The sequence below is a fragment of the Ictalurus furcatus genome, chromosome 25 (genome assembly GCF_023375685.1).
Source record: "Ictalurus furcatus strain D&B chromosome 25, Billie_1.0, whole genome shotgun sequence".
Classification (NCBI taxonomy): Eukaryota; Metazoa; Chordata; class Actinopteri; order Siluriformes; family Ictaluridae; genus Ictalurus; species Ictalurus furcatus.
The window spans coordinates 20,527,987-20,551,381 of NC_071279.1; the positions used below are offsets into that span (position 1 = coordinate 20,527,987).

At 41.2% G+C, this 23,395-nt stretch overlaps 1 protein-coding gene across 2 annotated transcripts; it reads right to left on the reverse strand.

The window, feature by feature from the left end:
- Positions 1-564: 564 nt before the first annotated feature.
- LOC128601175 (NACHT, LRR and PYD domains-containing protein 3-like) lies at positions 565-22,749 on the reverse strand. Of its 2 annotated transcripts, XM_053614167.1 has the most exons (11): positions 22,666-22,749; positions 20,399-20,515; positions 19,711-19,827; positions 19,401-19,455; positions 17,870-18,074; positions 15,766-17,542; positions 11,856-12,029; positions 11,133-11,306; positions 5,192-5,365; positions 4,852-5,028; positions 565-4,307 (listed from the first exon to the last, which is right to left on the reverse strand). In XM_053614167.1, exons 2-11 carry the CDS (start codon positions 20,512-20,514, stop codon positions 4,301-4,303), a joined length of 2,976 nt encoding a protein of 991 aa, XP_053470142.1. In that variant the 5' UTR covers position 20,515; positions 22,666-22,749; the 3' UTR covers positions 565-4,300. The 2 variants fall into 2 exon arrangements, with proteins under 2 accessions (XP_053470142.1, XP_053470143.1); XM_053614168.1 differs by lacking the exon at positions 19,711-19,827.
- Between the last annotated feature and the right edge of the window lie 646 nt (positions 22,750-23,395).

Below are 23,395 nucleotides of genomic sequence, written 5' to 3' on the forward strand. Positions count from 1 at the left end.
TGGTGTGTCTCTTCTTTTTTGCATGAACACCGATGTCTTTGTGGAGGTTCTCTGCTATTTTCTAAAGCATTTTGTCGTTGCCTTTGACTAATGTCTTTTAAAAATAAGTCGTGACCAGGATACAGATTTAAATATGGAATTGCCCCAGGAAAAAAACGGGATATCTGGCCACGCTGAATCATATCAGTATCATATCCATAAATATTACGTTTATTTCTAAAACTTAAACTCTTCTGCACAACAGAAATGCGTCCACCCTTCCGTTAGGAGATTGTGAGTTTGAATTCCCATGATGCCACAGTCATCCGTGGCAGGAAGTCCAGCAAAACTGTCCATTCTTTCTGGGAGGGAGGGGCATACTCACTCTCACCTGTCAATCACAGTGACACTAGCCCATTGCAGGCATCTGTGATTGGGCGATAGTTTGAAAGAAAACTTTACATTTTTATCATTTTTATATGTTTAATGGTTTAGCTAGCAAAAAAGTTTGCAAGCTAAAATTAGCAAATTCTTGTCTTCTTACATCACATTGATTTTCAGTGATTTATATTTATATATAAACATATATATATATTGTGTCTAACAGGTAGTGAAGTGTTTGATGTGTTTATTTATTGAGTCTGAAAATAATAATTTGTAATAATTTATCATTGTTGCTATAATTAAGACTGAATCACAGTGTTGTGTAAGTGTGGAATGAGACATACAGTGTATAGAAGTAATAAAAAAAAAGTTTGAAAGAGCTATTACACTGATGTATAATGTGTTTTACTGATTCTGTTCCATGCTAATAGTTTAGCTACTGCTAATACATGATGTTGAACTCTGGATTTAGCTAATAGAGAAAAATATGTATTAGTGATGTAAGTACCAAACCAGAAGTAGATAATTTAAGGTATAATTAGCTTTATGAAACTGTTATTAGCATGTGCATGGCTAATCTGGTCCAGGTCAGATAGGCCACTGAAAGAGTTAAGTAGAGTTAAATAAAGTTAATGGCCATCTGCATGCGGCTGCAATCGCATTATTGTGATGATTGAATTGAGTACATTAGCTCTGTACAATCCTGCATCCAGCTAATTTTCAGCAAACTGATAGACTCCAACATTTTTTTTTCTAATTCACTTTTGTCTTGTTTCCAGCTCAAAAGCTCAAACATCTAAAGTTACCTTTTTTAAAAAAAATATTAAATAATTTCAATCCTATCACCAAATAGGCAGTTTTATTTCACCTAAATCATTATATATTGTTGTTCATGTGTTTTATATGGGTTACAGTGGTATCGATGCATTAAATGGAAATTCTGCTACAGCTGTAGTTAATTTGGTACTGTCGCTTTAAAACTCTCTCTCTTCAGTCTGTAACTAGTCTCCTAGGAGAAGGTATATACAGTGGGGGAAATAAGTATTGTCAATAAAGTCATTCCCCTTTATTACACATAACTTTATTTATGGATTTTAATGTTGTGAATTCTCTGCTTAAAAGTGGCCATTGTCACCCCTTACTCAAGAAGCCTTCACGTGAAACCTCTGTTTTTAAAAAATTCTGTCCTATTTCAGTGTTAGCCTTCATCTCTAAGGTATTGGAGAAGATTGTGATAGGACAGCTGCAGTACTTTATGAACAGCAATTTTATTTTATTATATTTATTATCTATTGGTTAAAACCTTCTCACTGTCCCTCGCACCAGATTAAAAACGCAGAGGGGAACAAGCTTTCTCTGTGGCCGGGCCCAGATTATGGAATTGTTTACCATTAGAAATTAGAGTGGTGCCCCCCCTATAAATCTTTAAATCCCTTCTTAATACATATCTTTTTTCTTTGCCTTTTAACTTATTTATTTATTTATTTCCTTGTATTCTAGCATTGTTTCTTGTGTCTTCTCTGCAGCACTTTGGTCAGTCTCGGGCTGTTTTTAAACATGCTTTTTAAATTAAATGAACTTGAACAAAAATGTGAACAAGGGACTGAAAGGAGGAGTTGACTGGATGATCAAAGAGATCTTGCGGCAGTATATGGAGTAAGGAGATCACATATGTACTGGGGAGCAAGTCCATGTAAAGCTTTAAAAACGAATACAAAATTTAAAAATCAATGTGGAAATTGAGTGGCAACCAGTGTAAAGAGGCAAGGACAGTAGTTATATGCTCACATTTGCTGGTGCCAGTCAATAATCTAGCTGCCACATTTTGTACCATTTGCAAGCAATCTAGAGCAGTTTTAGGCAATCCAAAATAGAGGGAATTGCAGTAGTCTAACCCTGATGTTATACAAGCATGAGGTCCTAAGGTCCTTCTTAGAGAGCATTGTCTTAATTTTAGCAATTGATCTCAGCTGGAAAAGCTGCTTTTGTTAGCAGCACTGATCTGCTTATCAAAACACAACATGGGAAAATAGCAGTAGTTGAAACTGGTGGGCCAAAAATTATTATTTCAGTTTTACACTATTTAGCTGTAAAAAAAACAAAACAAAACAAAAAAAAAACAAGTCCATCCAGCATTTAATGTCATGAAGACATTCAAACAGATTTGGCAGAGAACAGCTGAAGCAGTGTGTCGTCAGTGTAACTGTGGGTTACTCTAAAGACAATTTTCACAGCCTTCTTTATCTTCTTGCCCATATTTATCAAGGGTGCCAATATTAGTGGAGGGTACTGTATGTATACACAATACCTACACATACACACACATGGCAACCTACAGATCACACACTGACTTTGTGGGTACATTAGTACAACATACTGTATACTGGCTTTCTGGAGTACGTACACACACACACACACACACACACACACACACACACACACACACACACAAGAATACTAAAACCCATTATTAAATAAGGACACAGAACACACTCTGACTTTGATTTTGTTACTGAGACGTAACACATGAACTGCTGTGGTTTAGCCACAGTTAGTGTTTATTTTGTACACACACTGTAGATGAATATATGAAAACATGTTTACAAAATTATATTAAATCACAATTAGATATAAAGTGCATATACAAGACATTCCTCAATCAAAATATGTTCAATAGTTCAAACTAGATGCAGTTATAAAAGTTATATGAAAATACATTTAATACTGTTACTTTATAGTTGATCTCTTTCAAACTATTTTATCCAGTGAGCTTACGTACACTCATATGCATGTTTAGTGTAATTAGCCGGCGTGGACTTACAGAATAATTGTGAACCGATCACCAGAGAAGAACATATCTTAACATCATCATAATGATTATTAACAGGAAAGATATGCAAAAAAAACCCCACATTTCTTCTGAGACGCTGTGTCATGACAAATTAGTACAAGCTGAGATATGAACATTAAAGCTGAGATTTGAACATTAAAGCTGAGATTTGAACATTAAAGCTGAGATTTGGACATTAAATCTGAGATATAAACATTAAAGCTGAAATATGCGCAGTAAAGCTGAGATTTGGACATTAAAGCTGAAATATGAACATTAAACCTGAGATATGGACATTAAAGCTGAGATTTGGACAGTATATCTGAGATTTGGACATTTTTGTACATTAAAGCTGAGATTTGGACATTAAAGCTGAGATATGGACATTAAAGCTGAGATTTGGACATTAACGCTGAGTTATGGACAGTATAGCTTTGATTTGGACATTTTTGTACATTAAAGCTGAAATATGAACATTAAACCTGAGATATGGACATTATAGCTGAGATATGGACATTAAAGCTGAGTTATGGACAGTATAGCTGAGATTTGGACATTTTTGTACATTAAAGCTGAGATTTGGACATTAAAGCTGAGATATGGACATTAAAGCTGAGATTTGGACATTAAAGCTGAGATATGAACATTAAAGCTGAGATTTGGACATTAAAGCTGAGATATGGACAGTATAGCTGAGATTTGGACAGTGAGCTGAGATTTGGACAGTAAAGACCCAATAACACATTTTAATATAGAATCAATAAGGTGTCAGTTCTGCTCTTTTCTACAACAAAATATCATGTTTTTGGAAAAATTGGGTTAAGAAACCTGCTGGTCTGGACCCAACTATCAGTAGACAGAGTTGAAGTCATTAATCACAATGACAACAAATTAGGCAACAGAGTCGTTAACATAATTGCCATTACAAAACAGATTAACAATGTACAAAGATTTTTTTAATTATTCTCGAGGAAAAAGGATTAAATCAGCATTAAACATCACCACTTTAATAGAGAATGAAATGTTTTAGTGTCATGCTACAACAAACTGCATGATGCCTTGCTGAGCAGAAACACATCGCATGTCAGTCCTGGTGAGGTATTATGACTAAAAGCTGTTAGACAGAGAACAGGAAAGAATAACAGAGAACGTTAATCATAGTAGGTCATCAGAATCTTTATGAGCAACATTAGTGTAAACACACACACACACACACACACACACACACACACAGTTTCATTCCCCTCTCCCCACCCCTCATGTAGTGTGTGTTGAGTGTAGACTCACAATTGTTTCAGATGTTCCACTGTATATAAATACTGTAAGAGCACTACAGAACAAAACTCTTATCATCTCTGTTTGTGTGAAACACACTGGTGTGTGTGTGTTATAGGATAAGTGGGGAAAAAAGGTTTTAACTGGAACCAGTGTTGTAGAGTTCTATGTAGGACCTTCAACAGTTGAATGAAGAGAGATGAACTCTTAATGGTTCTAAAGAGTAGAACAATATTTATATTATATTATATAGGGGTTATAAGCATTTGCCAATTTAAGGTAAGGAAAATTTTAATAAATAAATGAATACACACTGTGTGTGTGTGTGTGTGTGTGTGTGTGTGTGTGTGTGTGTGTAAAGAGACAGTAAGTCAGTAACTCACCATAGTGTCCCCAGTTTACAGTGTGGATCCTCCTTTAGATCATTGAGCAGCTTCACTCCTGATTCTCCTGTTTTATTACCTAACAGACTCAGCACTCTCAGGTGTGATAAGCAGTTTGAATTCAGAGCTGAAGCCAGAGCAGAATAACCTTCATCTGTAATCCTGCAGGCAGTCATCCTTCATGAAAGAAAAACGTCTCACATTTATCACACTCAGTTTTAGCAGTGAAAACATAAACTACACAAAATCTTTATATACAGAACATTTACTCTCCATCTCACACACACAACAACGAAAATATATCACGTCACTACAATTAAAAAGTAAATCACTAACTCACCGTAGTATCTCCAGTGTACAGTGTGGATTCTCCAGTCCAGCAGAGAGCAGCTTCACTCCTGAATCCTGCAGGTTATTGTCACTCAGGTTCAGTTCTCTCAGTCTGGAGGAGTTTGAGTTGAGAACTGAGGACAGAACTCTACAGCCTTCCTCTGTCAGATTACACCCACACAGACTGGAAGAGAAATGATGAAATATCAGAAATGTCATGATCCACCCAGGAGCCTGTGTGTTTCCCTGTTTCTCCCTTCCCCATGTTTCCAGTGTTTTCTCTCCCTCGTGTTTCTGTTAGTGTGTGTGTTTGTGTGTGCGTGTGTGTGCTTGTGTGTGTGTGTGTGTGCGTGTGTGTGTGTGTGCCTCTGGGTGTACTGCTCCACTTCTCAGGATTTCGTATTGAATCATTGAACATCAACTCATCTATCAAGCAGCGTATATAAACCCCAGTTCTTCAACCACTCATCAGGAGATTGTTCTGGCTTCCAGTGCGGTACACGGCCAGCCCTACTTGTGTTTGCTTTCTGTTACTGTGAATGTTTTCCTCATTGTGTTATCCTGTGCTCAGAATAGTCAGAATAGCTCCTAGTGTGTTTTCTCTCCTCGTGTTCCAGGTCCACTACTCACACTGCCTGTCTGTTCACTCACAACTCACTTCCTGCTACACCCAGCCCCACCTTGCCCCACCAGCTCTGGACTTGGCTCACATGCTCGGCCTTGCTTTCACTCCCCTGACTCTCACACTGCAGACCCTTTCCATCTGACCCTCACGCTGCAGACCTGAGTTCGAATCCCGACCTTGACCCCTCTTATCCAACTCAACTCTCTTACATACACTCACTTCCTCATGTTCTTCAATAAAACCCATTTTCACCTTGGATCCCAGTGTCTCTGTCCTGCATTTGGGCTCCCTCTTCTCTGTGTTCTTAATAGAACAATCTGGCCACCATTGACCCAGCAGAACCAGCCCACTTCAGAAGGAGGCACATGTTCCGGACCCAGAACCGTTCTTGAGTGGCGTCAACAAACAAGTGAAGAATGAAATAGCCCTGAAGGATGAGTTGGATTCCCTCAATACGCTAATCTCTCTTGTCAACAAGCTGGACAACCACATGTGAGGGCAGGCTGCAGAAGAGCCCAGGCAAATGGGTTGGGCCTGGCTCACCCATGCCAAGCGTGACCAAAGATACAAGGCAGGCGAATGTATTTACTGCAGGAAGCTGGGGCACTTCTTGGCAACCTGCCCTCTCTGGTGAAAAGGGGAGGCTCACCAGTAAAGTGGGGGCTACTGGTGAGTCAGACATCTGCCATCTGCCCCCCTACACCCTCCAAGATCAAGCCACCCTGTGTCACAACCAGCTCACGGTACCCCTGCTTGCTCTGGCGCTGATGACAGCTTCTGGGATACTGAGCTGTCCGCTCATGCAGGGATTCCTTTTGGAACTATTGGATACCCCTATCACAGTTTATGCCCTAGATGATAGTTTTCTGGTCTGCATCACCCATCACACAGCCCCATTGCTCCTGGTTCTTTCTGGCAAACACTGGGAGCAGATCCAGCTAAATCTGGTTTCCTCCCAATTTATGCTGCTGGTGCTGGGAGACTCAGAAGCATAATCTGCGGATTGACTGGTCAGCTGGGAAGATCAACAACTGGAGCGCTTTTTGCCATTCCTCCTGCCTGCAATCAGCCCATCCCCCCACTGAGGGCTGTATTTCCAAGTCAGCCTTATCCCCGCCCAACCTCTCAGCTGTGCCTGCAGAGTACCACGAGCTAGGAGAGGCCTTCAGCAAGGACAGAGCCCTCTCCTTGCTGCCGCATCAGCCTTATGACTGCACTATTGACCTGCTCCCTGGAGCCATCCTACCATTTGTACAACCTGTCCCGCCCTGAGAGGGAGGGTATGGAAAGATATGTCAATGACTCCCTTGCTGCTGGGATCATACGACCTTCCTTTTCCACCCTAGGTACTGGTTTCTATTTTGTTGCCAAAAAATTTAAGTTCTGTCGCGTTTGCATTGACTACCAAGGTCTAAACAGTATGACCACCAAAAACAAGTACCCCCTGCACCTCTCTAATTCAGCCTTTGATCCCTGGCACGGGGCCACCATCTTTACTAAGCTGGACCTGCAGAATGTGTACCATCTGGTTAGGATCCGAAAGGGGAACAAATGGAAGACTGCATTCAATACACGCCTGGGCCACTTCGAGTACTTGGTCATGCCACTCAGCTTCACCAACACCTCAGCAGTCTTTCAAGCCCTGGTCAATGACTTATTCCAGGACTTCCTGAACTGCTTTGTTTTCATTTACCTTGATGACATCCTGATTTTCTCCAGAACCCCCACTGAGCATACCCGCCATGTATGTCAGGTACTACAGTGACCCCTAGAGATCCGCCTGTTTGTTAAAGCAGAGAATTGTGAATTCCATATCCCCTCAGTCACCTTCCTGGGGTACGTCATAGAGAGCGGATGGATCAAGGCTGACCAGGAGAAGATCCAGGCCATTGTCGAGTGGCCCAGGCCCACCACTCTGAAGTAGCTCCAGCGTTTCCTAGGGTTCGGCAATTTTTACTTAAGCTTTATCAGGGACTACAGCCGAGTAGCGGCACCCCTCATCAGGCTCACCTTCATCTCCACTTCTTTCCTATGGACCCCTGAGGCAGAGGCTGCCTTCACCACGCTCAAGGGTCTGTTCACCTGTGCCACATGCTCATCCAACCTGACCCCTCAAGGCAATTCATCGTGGAGGTGGACACCTCCAATTTGGGTGTGGGTGCAGTGCTCTGGGCCCTGTTCTTTAGGCGGTTCAACTTCACTATCACCACCTGGGCTCTAAGAACGCTAAGCCCGATGCCCTCTCCAACCAGTTCACCCCCAAAGAAGATGCCTCATGTCCCGACACCATCCTCCCTCTATCTTGCATAGTGGGTGCAGACACATGGGAGATTGAGTCGGTGATCTGGCAAGCACAATGCACCCAAACCAATTCAGGTAATGGGCTTCCTGGTTGCTTGTTTATCCCTGACTCTGCACGTTCCCAGGTCCTCCAGTAAGTCCACTGTTCCTGATTCTCCTGTCACCCTGGCTCTAGTTGCACCCTAGGCCTGTTGAAAGTTCACTTCTGGTGGCCTACAATGGACTCTGACACTCTAGCCTTTGTCGCTGCCTGCACCATATGTGCCCATAATACACTCAATGTATTACACATCAGTGCCTGATGAGACACAGTTGTATGTTTCAGCGAAGCCAGAGGACAGACAGCAGCTTAATAAAGTTGAGGAATGTGTAAAGGACATTAGACGTTGGATGCTAACTAACTTCCTTTTACTTATTTCTGATAAGACAGAAGAACTTGTATTAGAACCATGTGTAGCTAGAAGTAATCTTTCTGATCTCATAGTAACTCTGGACGCACTTTCTGTTTCGTCATGTGGAGCAGTAAAAGACCTTGGAGTGATTACTGACTCCAGTCTATCATTTGATGCTCATGTAGATAATATTACTGGGATAGCCTTCTTTCATCTCAGAAATATTTCTAAGATAAGAAATATATTGTCACTGCATGATGCACAAATATTAGTTCATGTTTTCGTCTCCTCTAGTCTAGATTACTGTAATGCCTTACTGTCTGGATGTTCCAGTAGGAGCATAAACAAACTCCAGTTAGTACAGAATGCAGCTGCTAGAGTTCTAACTAGAACCAGAAGATACGACCACATCACCCTGATCTTATCAACACTGCATTGGCTCCCAGTGAAATCTCGCATTGATTATAAAATACTATTATTAACCTATAAAGCACTAAACGGTCTCGCACCACAGCATCTAAGCGACCGTTTGGTTTTCTATGATCCGCCAACCTACTTAGATGAAAAGATGCAGGCTATTTGACGGTACCTCGAATAGCGAAGGCTACAGCAGGGGGAAGAACTTCCTCTTATAGAGCCCCACAGTTATGGAACAGTCTTCCTATTAGTGTTCGGGACTCAGACACAGTCTCAGTGTTTAAGTCTAGGCTTAAAACGTATTTGTTTAATCAAGCCTACCCTGACTAGACTTTCTGTTACGATAAGCACAGTCCTAACAATCTCTTGTCTCCCTCTCTCCTTCTGTCGAGCCACACATGATTTTATGGAGATACTAGAGATCCTGATCCTCTCTGCTCTCCGGACCTACTTGATCCGTTTCGGATGCCCTACCTCTGGATGGAGCTTTCATCTACTCCAATTCCAGATTTCTGGGATTACGGCTGTTTCTAAGGCCAAACAGACTTCATATAAATCCATAATGAACTTTTTCACACTATCTGTTGTTACCCAGATGAGGATGGGTTCCCTTCTGAGTCTGGTTCCTCTAAAGGTTTCTTCCTCTTTATATCTTAGGGAGTTTTTCCTTGCCACCATCGCCACCAGCTTGCTCAATTGGGATAAATTCGCACATTTAAAATCTGTATACCGTGTTTATATGTTTCTGTAAAGCTGCTTTGAGACAATGTCTATTGTAAAAAGTGCTATACAAATAAAATTGAATTGATTTGAATTGAATAATAAGGCCTCACACTGCCCGCCTGCCAGCCTATTACAACCCTTGCCTGTTCCCAGCTGCCCATGGTAACACATCACCTTGGACTTCATCACTGGTCTACCCCCTTTACGAGGTAAGACTGTCATCCTCACCATAGTAGACTGGTTCTCTAAAGCAGTACACTTTTTGGCCCTTCCCAAGTTCCCTACCATCTGAGAAACTGCAGACCTCCTCATAAGCCACGTCATAAGGACACTGTTTCTGATCATGGGCCTCAATTCATTTCCGAAGTCTGGAGGTCTTTCTGTAATGCTGTTATGGCCACAGTCAGCTTGTCCCCTGGCCACGCACAGCAGGCCAACCAGGAACTGGAAGAAGCACTGCAGTGTGTCACTACCAACAACCCCACCACCTGGAGCTATCAGCTACCCTAGATTCCTTAACTAGCACCGCCACCAGCATGTCCCACTTCGAGTCCTCCCTGGGCTATCAGCCTCCCTTGTTCCTGGTCCAGGTAGATGTCATCGCCATTCCCGCCATGCAGTCTCACCACTGTTGTTGACGCAGGGTATGGAGGGAGGCCCGTTCCACCCTGCTCTGCTCCACCAAGCGCAACAGTCACCTAGCTGACTGTTGTCGGTTTCCAGCTCCCAGCTACCAGCCGGGCCAAAAACTGTGGCTTGCAGCCAAACAGATCCCTCTCAAGACTGAGGTTAAAAGACTCTCCTCCTGTTATCTGGGCCCTTTCACAATGGAGAACATGATCAATCCCACTGCCATAAAACTGTGTCTGTGTTCTGCATTTAGGTCCCCTTGTCTCTGTGTTCATAACAGAACACCAATGTCAAATACTAAAACAGACAAAAACTAAAGCTTATAAAAGAAATGCCAGTACACAGAAATCAGAGAACAGGATGCCACATCAGCACATTTTCAGGAGCAGCGACATGTTTCTGCGCTCCGCTACAATCTCACAGCTACAATTTTTTATTACACTGTTAGCTCATGTATGCAATACACACACGTGAGAGAGAGGGGTTCAGTGTCTTGCCCAAGGACACTTCGGCATGTGGAGTCACGTGGCCTGGGAATAGAAAGCCAACCCTACAATTAATGGACAACCCGCTCTACCACCTGAGCCACAGTCGCCCTTTTTAAGCACTAAATAGATACAAACACAGATAATGTATTTGTGTTATACCCCCTAATACAGACACAAGATCTAAGCAGCTACACATCTAGGTTTCTGAAATGTAGAACATTTAAAGCATGTTGTAAAATGTACAGGTACAAAAAAAAGTATACATAATCAAGTATATGATGGCCACAAACACACACACACACACACACACACACACACACACACACACTCAATCATGTTTCTTGGTAATCTTTAATAATAAAGTGATGATCCGACCTCAGTATCTCCAGTGTACAGTGTGGATTCTCCAGTCCAGCAGAGAGCAGCGTCACTCCTGAATCCTGCAGGTTATTGTAACTCAGGTCCAGTTCTCTCAGTCTAGAGGAGTTTGAACTGAGAACTGACGACAGATCTCTACAGCTTTCCTCTGTCAGATTACACTCACTCAGCCTGGAAGACAAATGATTAAATATTTTATTTTCTTAGCAGCTCTGGTAAAAAAAAAAATTCACAGAGAACATTATAGGTGTCATGTCAATGCCAGAACTGGCATCAAACTCCAATTCCCAGAATACAGCATGGACTACAACTCTCAGCCATCACAGACACTCTTACATTCATGTCCATCCAACTACTAATTGCACACACCTGGACTTTATACACAGTATTTAAGCACCCTCACTGCACATTCAATTCGAGAAGTCTAAGTTCTTTGTGTTCCAGTTGTGCTCAAAGCCATTGCATATTGCTATGTTGTCTTTCTAGTTTTGATCCCTGTTCTGGTTTTCTGGTTTTGCCCATAGTCTTGCCTTGTTCATGCTGTTTGTTGATTGCCTGAGGATGTTGCTAGGTCTATTTTGGGGGGGCTTTAGCAAACATTTGTGTGTTACGGTGGAGGTGTGTGTGTGTGTGTGTGTGTGTGTGTGAGAGAGAGAGAGAGAGAGAGAGAGAGAGAGAGAAAGAGAGAGAGAGAGAGACAGACAGACAGAGAGATCTTACTTCAGTATCGCCAGTGCACAGTGTGGATTCTCCAGTCCAGCAGAGAGCAGCTTCACTCCTGAATCCTGAAGGTTATTGTCACTCAGGTCCAGTTCTGTCAGTCTGTAGGAGTTTGAACTGAGAACTGACGACAGATCTCTACAGCTTTCCTCTGTCAGTTTACACCCACACAGACTGGAAAAAGAAATGATGAAATATCAGAACACTGATCTCAAACACACAAACACAGCTGTAATACACTTACTCTTTACCATGTAATAGAAATGTGAGTGGTTCTCTCACACACAGAAATCAGAGAACAGGACGCCACATCAGCACATTTACAGGAGCAGCGACATCTTTCTGCACTCCACAATCTCTCAGCTTTAATTTATTATAACACCATTACATCATGTACATAACACACACATGTGAGAGCGAGCAGCCTACAAACACTAAATTCTGACCTGTGTTGAAGTTTCTACAAACAACACTGCAGATATAATGCATTACATAATTATAAAGATAATATTTATATGAGGGGGACCCAAAAAATTCCCACACTTGTCGTACATAGTTGCAGGTTTTGCCACTAGGCAGTATGTGCTTGCAGTCTGGTGAGTCAGTCTCACGAGTGCCATCATACCTAGCAGATGTGTGTGATATTTGTGTCATTATTCCTAAGGTCGTTAACATGAATTTGGCGATTTTTGTTCTTCAGCCCCCAAGGCAGATGATAAAGAGCAAAGAATTTGTGTGAAATATTGTTTTTTGAGATCTGGCAAATATGATGGATTACAATGCATTGTGTGCAGGTGCACTGTCATGGTGCAAGATCCTGTCCTAGGTGCACTGCTTCTCGGGCCATTTTTCCTGATATTTTTCTATAGATTCCTACGCACTTTAATGCAAAAATTAACATTAAAAATCACATTCACATCACATTCAAATACCCTGAATTTTTGGGTCCCTCATCGTATATCAGAACATATAGAGCTATGAATTTAATATTGTATTAAAGGATTTTCTTAAAGAAAATAAACAACTGTATAACTGTACACTACCAGTTAAGAACATTCCAATAGATTTTGTACTTTACAACTTTCACGATTTCCCCTCGAGTCAGTGCTGCAGTACAGTAGTGTGCTCGGAAAACCGAAATGCAACCACGAGGTGGTCTCATCTGCCGAGCTCGACTCTGTTACGCCAGAGTTTGTTGACACAACCAACCAAGTTTTCCTCATGCCTGAAACCGACGTCACGACCAACCAGGTTCTGCTCACATCTGAAGCCGACGTCACGACTAACCAGGTTCTGATCACACCTGAGTCTGCTGACAAGGACAACCAAGTTCTGCTCATGCCCGAGTCTGCTGACATGGACAACCAAGTTCTACTCATGCCTGAAGCAGATGTCATGACTAACCAAGGTCTCCTCATGCCTGAGACTGACGACACAGCCAACCACACTCTGCGTACACCTGAGTCTGCTGACACAGCCAACCTAGTTTAGCCTGCAAAGTTGATGGAGAATGATGCTCAGACTCTCTGTTCAGACACCCTGTTCTACTGAGAAAGTTTCTTCGGCTCCCGTTGCAGCCAAGAGCGCCGCTTTGCTTCTCTATTCTGCCATGGATGCCACTATGCCAGGGTTCTTTATGGACGTCGCTTCATTTTCCCATGCCACTGAGGACGTCGCCCTGCCTTCCTGCTCCGCTGAGGACATCACTCTGCCTTCCTGCTCCGCTGAGGACGTCGCTCTACCGTCCTGCTCCGCTGAGGACACCCAAAGGGCCAGGCCCGCCATGAGAGGGGAGTTCTGTCATGATGTCCCCCTTAGCCAGCACTGCAGTATTGCAGTGTGCTTGGAAAACCGAAGCGCAAGCTCGTGCACGAGCCCGGTGTGAGCTCTTAGCGAGCGCACGGTTTTCAGTCTTTAACGACATTAACTTTATTTACATTGGACACATGCTTTTGTGATGGTTATGTTCTGTCTCTGCCCCTGTTTTGTCAGTGATTGTTTCCCAAATGTGTGTTAGCATTGTTTTCAGCTGTCCTGTGTTTAACCCATGATTATGTTTGTCATTTAAACCCCTTGTGTCTCTTAGTACTTTGCGTAGTATTAAGTGTATTCTCCTTACGAAGTGGTTGTTCCTTGTTTCTTGTTTTGTTTCATGTTTATTGACCTTGTTCCTGATTCCAGCCTCGCCCTATTTATGCCTGTTTGTAGATCGCCTGAACCATTGCCTTTTTTTGACCACTCTGTTGTCTTATGTTTTGGATTTGTATGCCTTTCTCGCTCTAATAAAAGTCTTTAACAGCACTTGCATCCATCCTAAACCTCCATTTCATAATTACGTCATAACAATGAAGTCATTTATGTCCTCATGGAGCTGTTTCCATTTCATAGACCTGTTTCTATTGTTCTGCTGAAGCAAAAATATTCTAGAATAACTGTTTTGGAAAGAAAAAGTATGTGCAATGTGTATTAATTTACATGCCCTATAATATATGTATTGTTCCAATGTTAGAAGTGATCTAGATTTTTCAGTATCACCACACGCGCAAATCGGAAAACACAAATGACTGCTGATCTTCGACTGTGCTTGCTGTTGAAAACCCAAGACACTGCCTTCAGAAATGTTGACAATGCAGGCCTCAACACAGCAAGGGCCAATCTGTCCTGGCCTATCAGAGCAGCAAAGCGCAACTACGCAGAAAGAATCCACAGTCACTTCATAAACACCAAGGACAGCAAGGTGTATGTGTCAAGGCATCCAGGCTATCACAGACTACAAAGCTACACCACTTGTCTGTGATGGTGATGCCTCATTCCCAGATGCACTGAAAGATTTATATACACGGTTTAAAGCACAGAACAACATGCCAGAGAGGAAGACCACCCCAACTGTCACGGACCAAATACTTCATCTGTCTGCAGTAGACATCAGGAAAACTCTTTCCAGAGCCAACCCATGGAAAGCTGCAGGTCCTGAAAACATACCTGGCCGGGTGCTCAGGGTATGTGCTGATCAGTTTACAGTTGTCCTCACAGAAATCTTTAACAATTCCCTGCTTTCTGGCAAAAGGCACAGGAGCATCCGTGCCACCACCAGCCTACTCCGCAACAGTTTCTTCCCTGAGGCAGTCAGATTACTCAACACCCTGCTGCCTCCCAACACTCACCTGGACTAGTCAATCACCTAACTCAATAAGTACCACTGCACACCGCACTTTACAAAAGCTGCATTAGTCACTTTTATATTATGGAACTCGTTTCTGCTGAAAATATTGCTGCTATACTTGTGCTGCTACATTACAGAATAGCTTATGGTTTACAGTGAATGTTCTGTCCCATTTATCGTCCTGTGTATTTATTGTCTTGCACTCATCTCAGACTGATGTGTATTTGCACTTTCTCTAGTCTTGCATACTGTTCTGTGTTGCACCATGGTCCTGAAGAAACAACATTTAACAATAAAAACCCACTTGATTTGACTTGACATCTGTGATGAGAAGGAAAAACAATAAATAGAACAAGAATAGATTCACATGTCGATTGGCTGATCTGCTGTTTTACTGGGGAGAACATACTGCTCTTCTGCAGTATTACAATCATATATTTAAATCGTACCTGTCACCTTCAGACCTCAAGAATTTAGACAAATACTGATTCAGTACTGATACAGATTATTACTGATTCAGTTGGTTGGTGTGAACTTGAATACAAACTAGTTGTTCATAGACATCAAAATGAATCCAAACTAAACAGAAAGTTTGACTGGTCCATGATGATTAGGTTGATGTAAACATGCCCTTATTTTCTCTCGCATGCATGCCTCAGGGCAGACATAAATTGTTGCTGTAAAAAGTCAGTGTTACATTAAAATAACAAACCATGCATTAATACATTCATGAATAAAAATACTCACTCAGCTTTTCTGGAGACTTTGACCACTGGCAGCAGCTTCAGAAGGCATTCGTCTGATGGGTCATATTGCCTCAAATTAAACTCATCCTGTTCCTGATCTGAGTTCAGTAACACAAACACCAGAGCTGACCACTGAGCAGGAGAGAGTCTGGTTCCACTGAGACTACAGTAATATTCTCTGTTCAGGTAAGTCTGTACTTCCTGCACTAGAGAATCATCATTCAGTTCATTCAGACAGTGGAACAGATTGATGGATTTCTCTGGAGATGGATTCTCCCTGATCATCTTCTTGATGTACTTGACTGTTTCCTGTTTGCTGTGAGAGCTGCTTCCTGTCTGTGGCATTAAGCCTCGTAAGAGAGTCTGATTGGACTCCAGTGAGAGACCCAGAAGGAAGCGGAGAAACAGGTCCAGGTGTCCATTCTCACTCTGTAAGGCCTTGTCCACTGCACTCCTGAGGAGATCAGACATGTCTGACTTGGTGAGAAGATCAGACAGATCAGTGGTTGGTTGTTCTGTTACATTTCTGCTGATGAAGGAGAGAAATGTGTATAAAGCAGCCAGAAACTCCTGAACAGTCAGATGTACAAAGCTGAAGACCTTCTCCAGGTGAAGCCCAAACTCCTCTCTGAAGATTTGGGTACACACTCCTGAGTACACTGACACTTCTCTCACATCAATGCCACACTCTCTCAGGTCTTCCTCATAGAAGATCAGGTTTCCTTTCTCCAGCTGTTGGAAAGCCAGTTTTCCCAGTGCCAGGATACTCTCTCTGGTCTGCTGAGGATCAGGGCCACATTTCTGATGGTACTTTTGGTCCTTGTGTTTGATCTGAAAGATCAGGAAGCGTGTGAACATTTGAGTCAGAGTCTTGGGGATCTCTCCACTCTCTGCTTCACCCAACATTCTCTCTAGAACAGTGGCTGAGATCCAGCAGAAGACTGGGATGTGGCACATGATGTGGAGGCTTCTTGAAGACTTCATGTGTGAGATGATTTTATTGGCCAGGCTCTGATCACGGATCCTCTTCCTGAAGTACTCCACTTTCTGAGGATCACTGAACCCTCGTACCTCTGTTACCTGGTCTACACACTCAGAAGGGATCTGATTGGCTGCTCCTGGTCGAGAGGTTATCCAGAGGAGAGCAGAGGGAAGCAGATTCCCCTTGATGAGGTTTGTCAGCAGCACATCCACTGAGGCTGACTCTGTCACATCACACAATCTCTCATTCTTCTGGAAATTTAGAGGAAGTCGACACTCATCCAGACCATCAAAGATGAACAGGACTTTGTAGGAGTCACAGTCTTTTAATTCTAGTTTTCTAATTTCAGGGAAAAAGTGATGAAGAAGATCCATCAGACTGAGATGTTTCTGCTTCATCAGATTCAGCTCTCTAAATGGAAGTGGAAACATGAAGGTAATGTCCTGATTTGCTTTTCCTTCAGCCCAGTCCAGAATGAACTTCTGCACAGAGACTGTTTTTCCAATTCCAGCAACTCCTTTAGTCAGCACAGTTCTGATGGACTTGTCTTTAAAGAGATCGTTACATTTGATGGGTGTCTCCTGTGCTGCTGGTCTCCTGGACGCTGTCTCAATCTGTCTCACCTCATGTTCATTATTGACGTCTCCACTCCAACCCTCTGTGATGTAGAGCTCTGTGTAGATCTCATTCAGAAGTGCTGAACTTCCAGGCTGTGAGATTCCTTCATTAATTCTTTTACATTTCTCTCTCAGTGTGGATTTTAATGTTTGTTGACACTCAAACGCTGGACACAGCTCTAATAAACAAAAGAATAGCACATTTTATTGCAGAGTGTATTTAATGCAATAAACAAACTAATAATCAATAATTAATTCCACAACCCTACACATTTTTAAAATCCATTTATGTGGAGCATCCACCGTACACCCTGTGAATGAGCTGTTACTATGGAAATAATGACATAAGATAAACCTGTGATTAGCTGCTGAACTACTATCAGAGCTGCTGTTATGGAAAATTAATCAACACCTTCTGCCCAATCAGAATCCAGAATTTAACAGCACTGTAAGTGTAAGTGTAAGTATGGACCAGTGGTAAATTCAAGGCTCTTGAGAATTCTTACCGTTCTGCAGTGTGTTAGCAAGATCTGTGTGATTCATTTTCTTCAGGACGTGCAGTGTAATCTTCAGCGCTCCCTCTCTGACACTGTGCAGATCCTCCTCATCCTGCACTTCCCTCTCAGTGCATGCTGGGTAATCTGGACTCAGGAGCTTCTGAAACCTCTTCAGCTCATTCTTCATCAGAGTGATGACTTTGCCTTCCAACTCCTGGTTAGAAACACACAGGAACACATCTAAATATTATAATGTTACACACTGAGAGATGCCTGATTTATGAAAAGGAGGAAAGTCTCTTTCTATTAGCACAGTTCCAACTGCAATTCTGTCTGTCTACCCATAATGCTACTGGGGAAATGGGCCTGTTTATACAGGAAGCACTAGAAATGCAAAGTACATACCAGCAATATAGGTACTTTACTGTAAACTTAATCATCTCATAAATTAGTCAGTCTGATTAAATGGATCAGCCTCATAAAATATCTACTTTTAGTTTAGAATTTTAAGTACAAAGTAAAACTACAAACTTCCAAAGAATCAATATGATTAAGTTCTGAATTTTAGTCGAGAACAGTAATAATCAATGAGTCAGGGTCATTCCATCTCAAGTGGTCCAATAATTGTAAAGTTGTTTGCTTGACTATTTTTAATTTTCCAATTTTTTGAGTGATAAAGTCTATGTATCATCATTGCAAAATCACCATTTTTAAAAAAAGTCTTTGTGTCATGGCACAACAAATTTTGGTTATACTGCCGTTTACGGAAACCTCAATATCTTGGCTCAGGATGGTCCTAGCTCCTTGGAACATACACTGATCTCTGGAGCACATTACAAGGTAATTTCCCTCACTTTCAGGTTGAATATCTCTGGTGGGGGCCAGACACGAACGTGAAATTTTCCCAGAAATAAGTCCTCTATTGTAGTATTCTACTTTAAAAATTATGAGTTTGAGATTGGAGCTAAACTCTGCAGGACAGTGGACCTTGAAGGCCAGATTTGAAGAACCAGCCTGTATAGCTCAGAAGTCACTTACTGTTTTTATCACAGTTAAACCAAGTGCAAACAAAACAAAACAAAAAACTGGTGGTTTTGTAATGCCAATCCATAGACGTAATCACTCAAAAAAAAAAAAAAAGGCAAATTAAAAACGGTTAAGCAACTAATGCAATGACCCAAAAAGGACTGCGTCCTCTTCTGGACAGTGCGATTATAGTTCTGAACAGTGCGATTATAGTTCTGGACAGTGCGATTATAGTTCTGGACAGTGCGGTTGTAGTTCTGGACAGTGCGATTGTAGTTCTGGACAGTGCGATTGTAGTTCTGGACAGTGCGATTATAGTTCTTTACTCATCCACAGCTGTATACTTCAGAGTCACAAAGTTTCTTCTCTTTCACAGACCATCTAGGATAACCATTAGACCAGAGATAATTGAGAGAAGCTGGTGACTCCCTTTTCATGTTCCATTCTTATCCTAAATTTTAAAAACCGTGCAACTTATTCAGACACAAGTTACACACATTACAAAAGCACAAACCTTGAATACGTTCTCCAACGAATCCTCAATTATCCTCAATTTCTTCTTTTGCGGTCTATGAACAAATAAAGCACATCGTCTAATACAGACCATATGTATTTATAGAACATATTTATAAATGCAAAGATTTTTACACTATCCTCTTAACACAATTCACTGATTTTCAGAATTTCTTAATTTATACTCCTCACTCAAATTGGCCACTGGGGGTGCTATTGATATTCAGAGGGTTTGGGGTTAAGTTAAAATAGCTGCTTCTGAGAAAATAAAAGTCCAATAAATCTGCCATAAAACAGCTTAACATACTGACCTCTGATCAGTAGATCTGTCTGTGTGTTTAAACACAATCGGCTCGTCTATTGATTTATCACTCTTCATGGACACACAGCTGGGTTCTGGTGAGTCTGATCTCTTTCTCTTCATCATTCTAGAACACATATATTATTAGAGCAAAAACAAAAATTAAGAGACATGCATGCTAATACTGTATAACATCACTGGTATATTTAGAATTTTATTCTAACATGAATAGTGTTTCATGTTGCAAATTTCCAGCCAGAACAGTGCAAAGCAGTCTCACTTTAACTGGGCACTTGGTAGCATACTGCATTTTTGAACAGCAAAATAGGCATATGTCCCGAAAAATAAAGTGTAGAAAGATCCTCCCACTCAAATTCATGACAATTTACATAATATGCAAAACTTATTTTTTGTAAACTAGTGCTAGGATTTTTTGACAATTTTCACAAAATTGATTTCAAACTTCTCGGGAGAGTGTGGTCCACAATCATGATCAAAAATATTGAAATTTATAAACAATATGGCCACCACACATCTATAAATTACTGCAAAAACATTTGACAAGGTCTCCATTAAGCGCTTGTCATGAAATTTGAATGGTAGTTTCAGGCACAGCCCTGCTAGTAGCTGATACAAGCTTATTCAAATTGGCCACTGGGGGTGCTATTGATCTGCCATAAACAGCTCAACATACTGACCTCTGATCAGTAGATCTGTCTCTGTCTCTGAACCCAATTGGCTTGTCCATTGATTTATCACTCTTCGTGGACACACAGCTGGGTTCTGGTGAGTCTGGTCCCCTTCCCTCCATCATTCTAGAACACATTGTTAGAGCAAAAACACAAATTTAACAGACATGCATGCTAATATAACATCACTGGTATATTTAGGATTTTATATTCAATAAACAGCTGCAAATCACATAACACAGACAAATAATGAAACCAAAAATGTCTAGACAAAAGCAATGTAGAAAATATACTGGTTGTGAGAAAAGAAAATTAACATAGATTTTATGGTCTAAAAAAATTAATTCCAACATTTAAAATGAAATGAGGATGTAATCCTTTAATGATGCAAGAAAGTATGTTGCTATGACCATCTCAATCTCCAAACCTGATTTACAGAATGTGTAACATCTGGCAGAATTACAACAAAAATATCAGGGGAAAAATGGTGTCATGAATCAAAAAGCTCTTCGGGTAGTATGATAGAAAATGGAGGCATTTATAAAGGCCAATAGAAGTGAACACACAATTATTAAAAAATATTAATCACAGTCACAGAGGGGGATGCAAACATTTAAACTGATACCATTATGTTTTTGATTTTCTCTATGAGCACATTAACATACCCTTTCGCCCTTTTTCTGTTTTTTTGTTTTTGTTTTTTTTGTAAAACCTGACATACTAAATGTCTTTTTTCACATAAATTACATTCATTCGTCTTTTATTTTTAAACTTATCTATACCTCAAAGTTGTTTTTTTTCTTCATAGCTCCGTTACTGAATCTAATAGAGTGTATAAAGAAAATCCTTGTTCCCGAGCAATAAATAATACTCTGCTGTCCCAGCAGTGTTAAACACTGTGTTCATCATTAAAAAGCAATAATCCCATCTTTTTAGTTAGTCTTCAAAGATTTACTAGGGGTCCGACACCAAACGTGTAATTGTTAGGATTCTTCTTCTTCCTTTGGACTCTGGAGGAAACCGAAGTACCTGGGGAGAATGTGCAAACTCCGTGCACACAGAGCGACGGTGGGAATCAAACCCCCAACCCCGGAGGTGTGAAGCAAACGCACTAACCACTAAGCTCCTGTCTTCCAGACAGTTCCACTTTCGACTCCTCGAAAGTGTGTTTTGGTGAAATTCAGACGAGTCTTAACGTTCTTCTGGGTTAGCAGTGGTTTTCACCTCACCACTCTTCCATGGATACCTTATTTGCCCAGCGTCTTTCTGATAGTGCAGTCATAAACAGTGACCTTTATTGATGCAGGAGAGGCATGTAGTTTCTTTGATGTTCTCCTTGGCTCTTTTGTGACTTCCTGGATGAGTCGTCGCTGTGCTCTTGGAGGAATTTTGGAAGGTCGGCCACTTCTGGAAAGGTTCACTACTGTGCCAAGTTTTTCCATTTGGAGATAACGGCTCTCGCTGTGGTTCTTTGGAGTCCCAGAGCCTTTGAAATAGCTTTGTAAGCCTTCCCAGACTGATGTTTAAATCTCCTTTTTCCTTATCATTTCTGGAATTTCTTTCATCTTTGGCGTAGTGTGTTACTGGGTAAGATCTTTTAACCAACTCCATGCTGCTGAAAAAGTACTATTTAACTGTAGATGTGATTGAACAGGGTTTTCAGTATTCAGGTCTGGTTGTGTGTAGTTCAGCTGAACTCCATTATCAATGCACTTTCATAGATTCGGGGAATTAGTAATGGGGGGGGGGGGGGGGGTAAATACATTTTCACACAGGCCCAGTTGGTATTGTAACATTTTTGCTTCAATAAATAGCATCATCATTTACTATAGTTACTCAAACAGTTGTAACTCGTGAGTGCTTGAATGGATTCACAAGAAATGTGAAAGGCACCGGAAGCCCTTCCCAACGCAAACATCCCATTTCATCCGGACTTGGGACCAGCGACTCGGAATCCATTAAAAATTAACATTTCAAATTGGTAGATGATCAAACCCACTTATATAACACCATAGTGACCGGGGTTAGGGTTACACTCACAATAAAGACACACTGATTATGTTTGTAACACAGAGAGAGGCGCGGACTCTCGGACTCTGTGTGGTATATAACTCTGTGTAATGGCGCAGTTCACTTACTGAGAAACATCAGGTTAAAAAGTCATGTATAAACTGTATACATTAACACTTCATTCAAATACAGCAGCACTGTTCTTCATATCGATTACATTTATAACATTTATAACCTATTATAGCGTGAGATTTCAGTATACGTACCGTTTCCTCCTGATTTCCTCCTTTAATCACTAAGTGAGAAAAATCCGTTATGTTCAACTCCGTTAGTTTCACTTTCACTCACAGAGAGCGGCGCTGTTGCACTGCACCATCTGCCATCTGCTGGTCACAGCGTGTAACTGCATCTGAAACATAAACCTCATCAAAAACAACTTCAACTCGGTGTCAATTAACCAAAAATCAACGTGTGGAAAAGATAACTTCAAGTCTGTGACACCACGTGATGATTTAAATCACCCAAATCAAACAAGGAAATGCAGAACACATAAACAAGGAACTTTAAAACGTTTTATCCCACAGTAGAAGAGGGTCAGAACAATTGTAGAGTTAAATTACTCAAAAAGTATTGAAATGAAAGTTTTCTACTTCCCAAATTACATACCAATAATCACAAATGCATCTGTGTCGTCTCTGTTTTCATATGAAACACATCTTATTCAGGACGTTTGCTCATCTTCAATACATCTGCTGTGAATCTCTCAGCGATGATGGAGACACATTTGTGAGTGATGAATATTGTAATCTTTTTTAGATGTTTATGAAGTGTTCATACATGGGTAAGACATGATTTACGTGGACCAGACGTTAACATTTTATCTAATTATTCTCCTCTCCTATGTCCATAAATATTGACATTGCTTGTAATATAACTGCACTGACAAATAAATAAGAATATATTCTGAGACAAATCACAAGTATGCTCAAAATATAT